The sequence below is a fragment of the Xyrauchen texanus genome, chromosome 4 (assembly GCF_025860055.1).
Source record: "Xyrauchen texanus isolate HMW12.3.18 chromosome 4, RBS_HiC_50CHRs, whole genome shotgun sequence".
Lineage (NCBI taxonomy): Eukaryota > Metazoa > Chordata > Actinopteri > Cypriniformes > Catostomidae > Xyrauchen > Xyrauchen texanus.
The window spans coordinates 43,707,028-43,719,340 of record NC_068279.1 but is presented as its reverse complement, the minus strand read 5'-3'; the positions used below and the strand labels follow the sequence as shown (position 1 = coordinate 43,719,340).

The 12,313-nt window shown below is 34.5% G+C and overlaps 1 protein-coding gene across 1 annotated transcript; it reads left to right on the top strand.

Moving 5' to 3' along the window:
- Positions 1-801: 801 nt before the first annotated feature.
- Positions 802-11,986, top strand: LOC127642916 (POU domain, class 2, transcription factor 3-like). Its single transcript, XM_052125362.1, has 13 exons — positions 802-1,103; positions 1,493-1,549; positions 3,323-3,357; positions 4,407-4,508; positions 6,334-6,439; positions 6,542-6,630; positions 6,734-6,907; positions 7,902-8,043; positions 8,374-8,507; positions 8,778-8,942; positions 9,091-9,133; positions 9,247-9,361; positions 10,972-11,986. Exons 2-13 carry the CDS (start codon positions 1,501-1,503, stop codon positions 11,009-11,011), a joined length of 1,194 nt encoding a protein of 397 aa, XP_051981322.1. The 5' UTR covers positions 802-1,103; positions 1,493-1,500; the 3' UTR covers positions 11,012-11,986.
- The last annotated feature ends 327 nt before the right edge of the window (positions 11,987-12,313 follow it).

Sequence of the window (12,313 nt, the reverse complement as noted above, 5' to 3'; positions counted from 1 at the left end):
TTTAGCACAAAACTCCACCTACGTTTATTAAAACAAAACAAAACAAAACAAAAAGTTTGCACAGAGGACACAAGCCATTTGGACTGAGGTAACCCAGTTAGTTGCATTCATGGGTGAGGTCAATCAAATCTCTCGTTGCATCATTTTTAAAGAGTACAACTCTCTCTAAATTGAGAATAAAATCATCTCAAATAACTGTAATCTACTTTAACGCACCGTTTTTGGATCACTTGGTGAATATGAAACCTTCAGAGAGACATCCATGGACCATTTGGCAATGCAGCAGAATTTCACAGCAACTAAAGACTCTAGAGAAATGATCTATCTCTATTGGGCAAATCACACATCTGTGCTAATAAAGAGGTTATAATGCATTTATTCAAAGAGAGAAATGAGTTGATACACATCACATGATCCTTCAAACTCTTTCTCTTAAGAGCAGAAAACATTTGGGTTCCATTAGTAAATAACATTGTAACATGAACTAACAATTAACAATACGTTTACAGCATTTATAAATAGTTAATGTCAATTTCAACAGATACTAATACATCAAAAGTTGTATTTGTTAACTTTTGTTAATGCACTATGATGAACTAACATGAACTAACAATGATCAATTGCATATTTATTAACTTACATTAACAAAGATTAATACATGCTGTAAATATAATGCCAGCCTTTACATGTGCGCCATGCTATCTAAACAAATACAGCTATGCCAAGTTCAATCAAAGAGCAGCAAGCTCACTTTAAGTTTGCCAATGCACACACACACACACACACTGACTGGCAGCAAGGCACACATGCACTTATTCTCAAGCTTTACGAAGTTTGCCATCAGCCTATTGTTGTTTTATGCAAAAAGTCAGAGTGTGGATAGGACACACGAGGGCCTTATGCAAATCATCTGTCTATCGGCTTGTGTGGGATACTGAAGAGTTGAATACTCTTCTACTAAACCACTTTGTTAAATGTCTAAGTTTCTCTGTACCTTTCCGATACAGATGTACTGAGATTCTCTCTGAAGATCTTAAAAAAGCAACGTAGAACAAGGAGTATAATCTGGAAAGCAACATCCGTGGATCTCTCCAGTTAATAAGGCAAGTTCAGAAGTCCTTTTCAAAGTTCATGCCAATTTTAAAACTATGCTTTGCTTCACCGATGCCTGTTGTCTTCTCAAGCATGGACCGTTTTGTGGAATCATATTGTTTTGCATTGTACCTGTTCACAGCAGACTATATTGACAGATTTAAATGTTTTTGACTAGCAGAGATTAGGGTGGAGAGACAGAGTGATTGTGGTGAATGGGGATACCCTTGCTCGTATGAATATTACAACAAGCCCTTTACATAAAGGAGACCATTTGAAAGTTGGACACATTAGAATAAACCTCAAGATCATTTTACTGGCTGGGCTATACAATGAACTGCCCTAGTGTCTGCATAAAGTTGTGATCCTGTAGGAAAATCAGCTATATTTATCATTACAGATATTAAGATGAGCACAGACGCTGTTGAACAGACGGAATCTCAGCGTGAACAAGCTGGTAAGGAGCCGTTTCACTCTTGGGAATATTGTCCAACGTTGATATTTCACCTTTGCAATGGTAGAATTTCAACTTAACAAAAGTGTGGAGGCATTTCAATGGAAATAGCAAGTAATACGCACAAAGTTATTTGTGTTTTTCTTCTTGTCCTAGATAATTCTGTTAAATTAACATCAGTAATGTGTCATGAAACAGCACATGACTTGGGAAAATGACATTTACTAGGAAAACTCTCTTCTGAAATTTTTTTTACATTAGAAACATAGTTTTATTTATTTTTTAAGATTAAAAAAATTTCACTTCTTCCAAAGTTTTAATTTGTATCTTTGAATTCATATCCAATATTTGCACAGGTTTGTATTTCAAAATTGTTGTTTTCCTGTTATTTACCCCCTTTTTGCCTTTATTATGTGAGGTTAAATATGAAAAAAGCTTTTTGATTCAGCTTTACCTGTATTTAAAATGAGGATCATACATTTCATGAAGTGCCTCTGGGCTTTAATACAATGGTTAGTTTGTGGTTATGACCCAAACTTTAACTCTTTGTGTTGATGGGACATTAGTCATGCTCTCAGGCAAGTCTGTGCAAATGGCTTTGTGTCACCTTTAGCAGTAATTTCTCTGCAAAAATGGACTTCTAAGTTAATTATTATTATTATTATTAACTTTTATGTTTAATCCAAGATATAATTTCAAAAACACAAGAAAAGGATGCAACTTTTGTTTTGGGGTTTTACATCTTTAGGCGTGAGATGCGTGCGACTTAATGGATGTGAAGTGCACCAGGATGTATGTAGGGGTTTGTTTGCAGTGAAGCGCTCAGAGCCTCAGGCGATACTGAATCATGGTCTGGTTACAATGGCTCCTGTGAGGAACAGTTTTGCTGAAATGAGGATTCAGAGAGAGCAGAGTATTGTCTCTGTGTGTTAAATATATATTCCACTTGTGTTCCATCACCTTTGTGGTGTGAAGTGTTCGAGTCAGGTCATGTGATGACTACAAATATTTGAATTGTACAAGTATGGTGCTCATGTTTACAAATAGTCTTAATATTTCAATGTCTGACCCTTAAAAGCTAAAAACCAATGAAAACAATGTTTTATTTTCACAGTCCATGATCAGTTGATTTGAAGATTGCTTATAACGTATAATCGGTTATGGCACTTTCTTAACGAACAGGACTTGTGATGCCCTTTATGACCACAAAAGTTTGGGGTGTAATTGGATATGACGTCATTAAAATACAAGAAAGAGGTGAAAGCAAGTTTTATAATAGTAATGTTCTCATTTAAAGGTGTGAGTTTGTGTATATGTGTGTGAGAAAGAGGGAGATGCACCTGGAGGTCTGTAAGTATTCAAATGTGAAGGCCTCTAAAGGTTGCCGTGGAAACTGGCTCATTTGCATGATCTAATGATTTCCATACTGGAAGTTTGGCTCGGGAGAAGAGTAGATTTCCATATTGTGGGGTGACTGAGTGCTGTTCTAACCACGGCCTCATAGAGCTCGATTTGAATTTCAAATGAAGTGAGATTACCTGGTATTGACGACCTTTGAACCCCCTCCTTAAAATGTTTAAAGGAGATTTTGGGGGGTTTTATGGTATGGTTTAATACAGGCAATAAAAAGCAAATATTGAAAGACAAAGCTTACTGGAAACATTCTGTAAAATGAAAATGATGCAAAATGATTGTCTCAGCTGGCTCATCCAACTTTATACCCATCAGATGGATGGCAGACAAAATGTTAATACATAACTATTTTTTATTTTCTAGATATTGAACAAAATGGCATTAACTTCACCAGACAAGTAAGTATGCACATTGTTTTCCTCATGTTGTTCCAAACTCGTATGATTGTATTTCTTCTGTGAAACACAAATGTAGATGTTATGCAGGATGTAAGTCTCAGTCACCATTCAGTTTCATTGCATCTATTACCATACTTTGAAAGTGAATGGTGACTGAGGCTAACATTTTTCCTAAAAACGTCTCCTTTTGTGTCCCATGGGAAAAAAGGTCATACGGGTCTGAAGCGACATCAAAGTGAGTAAATGATGACAGAACTTTCATTTTTGAGTGAACTGTCCCTTTAAATGTACCGTTTTGGCATTCAGTGCACTGTTTCAAGTATTGGCACTCAAGAGTCTGAAAGCCTCCTATTTAAGGACAGATCTTTTGTAATGCTACACAGGACAATTCAGCCATAACGAATATAATTCATCAACTCTTCAAATCAGCCTGTCACACGGTGAGGACAGTAAAAAGTTGTGCACAGGAACTAGCTTCAAGCTCATAAGGGCATTTGCATACTCTGCCTGCGGAAAGGGAAGGAATGTTTGTTAGTCCCTTTTCTGTGGAACAAGTCAAGCAACCTTACTGGTCTCTGAGTACACATAAAGGGTGCATGTGTACACACACACACACATACACATGTTTGAGAACCACAACACAAAATTTAACTGACAAGCAGTGGTCCAAAAAGTATTTGGACACTTCAATTTATCAATTTCATTGCATTTATTGCAAAATATCAAACCAAGTGGCATCTGTACACAAATGATTGTAGACATTATCTCTGAACTAGCTAATTAACAGTTCTCCTCAAGTGTTCTAGCAGTGTGACCACAGGTGTAGGTCATCATATTAACTATGGACACATACCACTACATTTTGACAACCAGAAAGTGGCAAAATATTTTGCTTGAAAAGTGTATTTGTGCTGCCTATTTTGATTTTATAAATGTCATCTGGTTTGGTATTTTGTTGTATTGCAAATATATTTGTACATATTTAAGTGTGGCTTACTTTTAAGCACTGAATGTGTTTAATCCAACAAAATTGTTTATCTCTTTTGCAGATCAAGACGGAAAACCTGAACGATTCACCTCATTCTGGATCATCACACAAGACATGCCACATTACTCAGGGATCACCAGTGCCCGGTGGGCAGCTTACTGGGGTATGGCTTTCTCAACTTAACATAGAGAATCTGAAAGAAATAAGAAATTATAATGAGATCTTTTGCATGTGAATTAAGCACATCCTTCCCCCATTCTAATTGCCGTAATGCAAAATAATCTCATTTAATCCAAAAGATAGTTTTCTTGAACTTTTTTTGCCACTTTCATTGTTTTATTAGTCTGAAAAAACAAATCAGATTACAAGCATTTGCATACATTAAGTAAAACATAACTTCTATTTCATTGATGCTTTTCCATTCACATTTTCAAACAAACCAAAATTATACAAAAGAAAAAGATCATAATCTTAATCACAATTCTGTTTTAAAAATTAAATATCTAAAAATCTTAAAAAAAAAAAAAAAAAAGATTTAACAAAGAAGCAAAAGTGTGTACGATAATAAGACTTGTTTTCAGAGAATATATCTTGAGTTTATTTGTCTTACCCCACTGGCAAATATTTTTCAAATGACAAATATCTTCTTGTTTTAAGCATAAACTGCAAAAATCATTCAATGATTCAATTTAGCTTATCATGTAAATTGTATCTGGTTATAAGTACACGTGTACTGAAAAACAAGACAAAAACACTGATTATGAAAATTATTTTTGCTCTCATTTGGGTGATTCTAATGAAACCAGTCAAGAAAATGTCCTGGTCCTATTTTACTGCAAAATCAGAAGGAACAAATAAGAAAAATAAAAACATTTTGTCTGAAGAAAGAAAGCCTATTTTTAAGACCACTACAATTTTTAACGTGACATCATTTTTATGACAGTTTCATGCATTTTAACCCCCTAATTCTCATTACCGTAATGTGAAAAATAATATATATTATGTACATTTTAAGTATTTATTTATACCTGATAATGGTTCTCTATTAATTGGAGAATTTTGATTTAGAAAATCTTTGTACAAAAGCATCTTTTATATTATATTACAGTAAAACACGACTGTGTAACGGAATGAGAATTTCCATTGGGAATATTAAAATTAAAACGTCTGGACATGTTACAGTAATGTGAATTGAGGGCTACAATGTGCTTAAATGCCCTTAAAATCATGTCACAAAATAATCTTAGTGTAACGATTGAGCAACGAGGCAGACGAGGAGATGCGGATCCAAATGCAGTTTAGAATTTTATTAAATAAACAAACAAGTAAACATAAAGGAACAACCCTCAATGGGGAAAATAAAACATAAAACTGAAAACTAAACACAATGAAAACAAACAGAGAACTCGGGCAGGGAACACATACCAGGCAACAACAATCAACGAAAGACAAGGACTGAACCGAAAACCAGGATATAAATACACAAGGACAGGATGATTACAAATGATACACATGTGAGAACAATGAACAAAATGGCAGTGATGATGACAGGTGGATACTGGGAAGTGTAGTTCTTTTAAACAATAGACTAGTGAGACAGTGGAGCTAAACAAGGGACAAAAGTGAAAACTACGGAATGCAAAAGTGACAAAAATGGCAAACAAAAGGGCAACAGTGAAACGAGACAAGGTATACATAACACTTAGTAATATAACTAAATTTAGACTTATTTTTCTATATATATATATATATATATATATATATATATATATATAGATATATATATATATATATATATATATATATATATATATAGATTTTTATTTTATTTTTTATTATAGTTTTATTTTTCTGCATTGATTTGGGGTTGAATGACCAGGATATTTTTGACAGGTTTTGTGAGAACCACTTATTCGTTATTATATACAAAAATGATTCATGTGGCATTTTAAAAATATGAATGTGATGCAATGGCTGGTGTTTTTTAGGATCTGCCCTCCCTGCACTCTATACCCCAGCTCGTCCTTATGCCCGGATCTCACCTGTCCTCCCCCTCATCATTTCTGCTCTCTCAGGCCCAATCAGGACACCAAGGTCAGTGGATTTATCTGATCATATTAAGATGATCTTGTTCACTATTGTGCTCATTGAAAATATTCTCTACAGCTACATGAAATTAAGAAGTGTTTTCCACAGCACTGCTGCAGCCCAATCTACTTTCCTTGCCGTCCCAGTCTCAGACAGGACTGTTGCCACACCAGCCTGGTCTAGCACTCACTCCTCAGGTAAACTAACAGCCTAATGTAATGTTGGATTATTTATTTAAAGGTGCAAGGTATAATTTCTGGTCCTCTAACAGCAGACTAATACTTTTACATTTCCCACAAGGCAATGGGAAGGACAGGGCTGGCTGGCTCCTCTATGGATGGACATCTGGACATGTCTCACCTACAGGTCCCTAAACACATGGGTTCACAGCAGGACGAGCCCAATGACCTGGAGGAACTGGAGCAGTTTGCTAAAGCTTTCAAACAGAGGCGGATCAAACTCGGCTTTACCCAGGTAACGCTTTAAGTTTTAGATATTATTGTAGTTTTATTAATTAAATGTAATTGTTTATTTCATATTACATATTCTAATCATATTTTTAATATTTATGTTTAATTATTTAAATATAGTAAATAAATATTTAAATATAATGTAATAATTATTGTTTATATATGATATATAATTATCAATAATAATTAAATAATAGTTAATAATTACTGAATTTTTAAAAATCTAATCTTTAAGATCTTTACCTTTTAATTTCCTCAAAACTATTATAAATTTTATAATTTTAATATTAATTTAAAATATATATTATTAATATTTCTACAAATTAAATTGATTTGTTTTTATATTATAGCTTTATTATACTAATAATTTAAATAACAATTATTTTAATATAATAAAAGAATAAATAATATTCAAAATAATATAATAATAATAATAATAATGATTCACTTTTTAAACATCTAATCTTGAATATCCCTCCATTTGTATTTACTTAAGGGCACTGTAATATATTCAATAATTGTAATAATAGTTCTAAATGTGTTATTACTTTATATTTTTACTTAATTTGCTTATTTTCATATTTTAGCTATATTATGATCATGCTTTAAATAGCAATTATTTAAATATAAGAAAATAATGATATTTAATTAAACATAATTATTATATTTATTATTGTTTATATAGGCTGCTGTTTTCTAGTATTATTATTATTAAAATTTTAAAATATAGTAATTATAATAACTTGTGATAAATATAATTATAATATGTAATAATACAAATATAATCATGAATATCTTTACATTTTACTTTAAGGATTTTGACATCATTAATAATTGAATTATTCGTTTTAAATGTATGTGGACTTTATTCATTGATTAATCTCTATCAGTAAATAGACAATGCATTTAGAAAATGAGCAGCTGATACTCAACAAGCAGAACTGGAATTCATAGTGGCCTGTATTCACTGCTTCAGCTCTGCTCTGATGTTGTTCCAGGGTGACGTGGGTCTGGCTATGGGAAAACTGTATGGAAATGACTTCAGTCAGACTACCATCTCACGCTTTGAGGCACTCAATCTGAGTTTTAAAAACATGTGCAAGCTCAAGCCCTTGCTGGAGAAGTGGCTGAGTGACGCAGGTGCGTGCTGCAGCCCTCCTGTGAACACAACTCACTTTTTTTAAAGGAACAGTTCTCCCAAAAAGAAAATTCCATCATTATTTACTCACCCTCTTGTCTTCCAAACCCCTATTACATTTTCTGATTTTAGGCAGAATGTAATCTCAATGACGTCAGAAGATGTCAGACTCTAATATTCTGCCAAACATCTCCTTTTGTGCTCCACATATGAAAGAAAGTCATATGGGTTTGGAACAACATGATGACAGAATTTTTTTTTTGGAGTGAACTTTTCTATTAACCTTTGGTTACTGGACATCACTGAAATACCAATAATTTCCCGCTCCTCAGAAAACTCTCCATCTGACTCAATGACCAGCCCCGCCACGTTACCGCCCCTTATGGAGGGTTATGGGAGGAAGAGGAAAAAGAGAACAAGCATCGAAACTAACATCAAGCTCACACTAGAGAAACGCTTCTTAGATGTGAGTTTGCAATTTTTACTTCTCCTGTTACATTTCATCGCTGTCAGGCCCCATTCATGTCCATATGGGTGCTGCTTATCTACTGTTAAAGACCTCATGAAATGGCATGACAAGCAGTTTTCTTCCCTGTGATGACATACTTCCTTTGAAACAGGAAGTTGGGACAGGACATACTGTATTAGTCACTTTCAGCAATGGCAAAGTGTACCAGTTTGCTAGTAGCGCCCCTTGCTGGCTCTGACATAATCACACAATTTCTACCCTGTGCAGAACCCAAAGCCAAACTCTGAAGAGATCACACTCATCTCGGAGCAGCTGGGCATGGAGAAGGAAGTGGTGCGGGTGTGGTTCTGCAACCGGAGGCAAAAGGAGAAGAGGATATACTGCCCTGTCTCCACCTCACCTATAAAGTCTCACAACTACAATCCTCGTCTTGTGAGTCTGAGCAATCTGATATAAACCATACATTATAGAGAGAGCTGGGTGTCTGTCTGTTCCCACTCATCTTGCAGTGATTCATCTACTGCCTTAAAGCATTCTACAGTCTATTTTCTTCACTAATTTGGTTCCTTTCTTGTTTCAGCCTTCAACTTCGCGGTCATTCAGTCCACTTGCTTCTGGAGGTGGTGAGTATTGAGACAATCCATACTGTTGCCAGTTTCTGAATACATGCGCTTTTAGAGAGGCATTTGAAAATGTTTACGTGTTTGCTGAGGATACAACTTAATTTCTCCTGCAGTGTCTTCAAGCTCCTCCCCCGGCAGTCCGGGTCGAGGCTCCTCCCCCAACACTCTGTCCACCACATCCAGTCCGCTGATGTCACAGGGGGTCAACCAGAGTTTCAACTCCACAGGGTAAAACACTGTCAAACACCATAATTTACATTTCCTTTTTCAATTGATAAGATCATCAGAACTCTTAAAGGGATTGTTCGCTCAGTAATACAATTAATCTAAAACAAATGACTTTCTATTTTGTAAAACACATATGGAACAAAGGAGTTGACTCTCATTGTATGGAACAGAGCAGCTTGGAAATTCTGCTAGATCTATCCTGAGTGGGCTCATACAAAAACATAACATTTTTACTCCCACTGAGATAAATAAACGAACCAACGAACAATGTTATTAACATTTTTCCTAAGTTTAAAGCCCTAATCAAAAACTAGCCTTAAAGTGTAACCCCTTACTCAAACCCTAAACATAATAATGATTTTAATAACTTTTGTGTACCAAAGAAAAAAGAAAACATGGGGGTTTGGAACGAGAAGAGGAAAGCGTATTACATGTTGACATACATCAGTATTGCACAAATAAATATGGAATGAGCAATCAAATTTGTTCACTGACATTACTTTTCTCAAATAAAGTGTTGGATGCGAGGATAGCTACAATTTCATGCCTGTTTTGTATCGATTTGAAATTCTATTTGTTGATTAGAAGGTCTCTAAAGGAATAAAAGTCGTACCTTTTTGTATGAGTCAAGACGTACGATATCTTACTATTTTACCATCTTGTACGAATTATTAAGAGTTGTCATGTAGTACGTCGACCAGATCAGTGGTTCTGGTGGGTCGCAAATCTGTGCTGATGGGGTTGCAGACAGCAGTGAAAATACAATGCTAAATACAAATATTAAAATGAAGCTAACCATATATTCTTGTGTGTTAGGAAAGGAAAAATAAATAGGGTCATTTGAAGCAAGGATATACGTGGTTTGCGCTGACCACAATGTGTTTTGTGCAATTACTTATTAACAGCCAAGTGCATAAAACCATCAAAATTCAGGAGGCATTTAAAAACCATAATCGTTGTTTGTCTATTTCCTATTTATGTTTACTTTAAACACTAAACCATTTTTATATTGTGTTGGGTCGGTTTAGAACTGCTGTGCTAGATGACTCCCTGTGCATTTCAAGAAAAAAAAAAAGAAAATCACGAATTTTTATTTAAAGGAACAGTTCACACAAAAATGAAAATTCTCTCATCATTTACTCACCCTCATGCCATCCCAGATGTGTTTGACTTTCTTTCTGCAGCAGAACACAAATTAAGATTTTTAGAAGAGTATCTCAGCTCTATAGGTCCTTACATTACAAGTAAATGTTGATCAGACTTATGTTGCTCCAATAATCATATTAAGGAAACATTTATTTCTACATTTTCAGATGTGAAAGTGAAAGTCAAGATTTACTGTTTCTCACCCACACCCATTATATCGCTTCTGAAGATAGTTTCATGAGATATTCTTCTAAAAATTTACGTTTGTGTTCTGCACAAGTCAAACACATCTGGGATGGCATGACGGAATTTTCATTTTTGGGTGAACTGTCCCTTTAAGGGTAAACGATTCCTAAATCTATCAGCAAACGCCTACAACAATATTCCAGCTGCACTTAAACATGCTGCCATGTTAATTAAAGTGTCAGTAAAGGTCACATATGAATAATTTCACTCTTCCTCAGATCCTGGTATCGCTGGAACACCGCATCGTACCACCACTGAGCAACTCTGAAGACCTATGGCCTGAGGCAATAGCCTCTGACTTCATAACTCACCACACCAGAGAGTTCTCTGTGAAAGAAGGGAAAAAATATATTTTGAAATGTTTACAACCTGCACTAAACGTGGAGGCAAAACGCAGAGAACCACAGTTCTGTTTCTCATGATCTGAAGTTCAAAGGGCTTGTGAATAAAGCTTCACTGTTTATTACCAAAGGTAAAAAGCACTATGCAATGGCACATTGTTTAGATATGCAATCTTACTACAAAGAAAATGACTGCATTAGTGCAGAACCTTTAATGGGTATGAACCCCTACTTTGCATTCTGCTTTTCATGTGTGCTGATTTTGTTGGCAATGAAGGTTTAAATCTGGACTTTTTACTGGAAATTTGTTATTACAATGATGTGAAAACCAAACATTATCTTTTAAAGATCATTGATATTTGTATACATTGTTTACATATTGCTTTATTAGAAACATTTGTCAATGTTATTTTCAACTAAGTGTAATGCGATAATTTCATAATGAAGGTGTAAATGATCATTTTAGACACTAGTGCGCAGCAATATTCTTGTCAGTTTTTGGCCCTGATCGAGGTCAAGACTGAAACAGCTGGCACTAATGTGTAACATGTTAGGAACCTTATTTGGTAAATATAAACAGGCCTAAACAGTTTACAGTTCTTAGTGTATTTTTAAGCATGCACCTAGTTTTGTGTTTCAAAACATTTGAGAGGATTTCTAGCAGGGACAAACTTTTTTATATGCCTAGCATTTCACACTATTATTATGCAATGCTGTCCAAAGAATTTAAAGTTTCTTGAGTTTATTATTATTTTATGTATAAATAATAACATTACACCAATATTGTTTGTTTATTTGTTCTTTGCTCTTTTTTAAATGTGAATAACACTGTTGTATTTTTCAGTGCTAGAAAATGTGTTTCACGGTATGACTGTTATTAAAAATGAGTACTTAAACCATTTTTAAGACATTTTTTTTGAAAATCACAATTATTTGTCTTACCCCACTTTTTGTTTAAAATGGAATACTACTGTACTGCTTATTTACTGTACTACTGAATATTGCACAGTGTTCATTTGAATAATGCTTACCATTTGTTTTTATGTTAAAGGAATATTCTAGGGGTCAATACACGTTAAGCTCAATCAGCAGCATTTGTGGCATAATGATAATTACCACAAAAAAAATATTTTCAACTCGTCTCTCGTTTTTTTATTTTTAAAGCAAAAACCGTGGTTACAGTAAGGCACAGTAAGGCAATGGAAGTAACTGTGGCCAG

Bases quoted from the DNA above. Each gene is read 5' to 3' on its own strand.
- LOC127642916 (XM_052125362.1), top strand. From the start codon at position 1,501: ATGAGCACAGACGCTGTTGAACAGACGGAATCTCAGCGTGAACAAGCT. The intron at 6,631-6,733 runs GTAAACTAACAG...ATTTCCCACAAG, and splicing joins GTCTAGCACTCACTCCTCAG to GCAATGGGAAGGACAGGGCT. The intron at 6,908-7,901 runs GTAACGCTTTAA...ATGTTGTTCCAG, and splicing joins TCAAACTCGGCTTTACCCAG to GGTGACGTGGGTCTGGCTAT.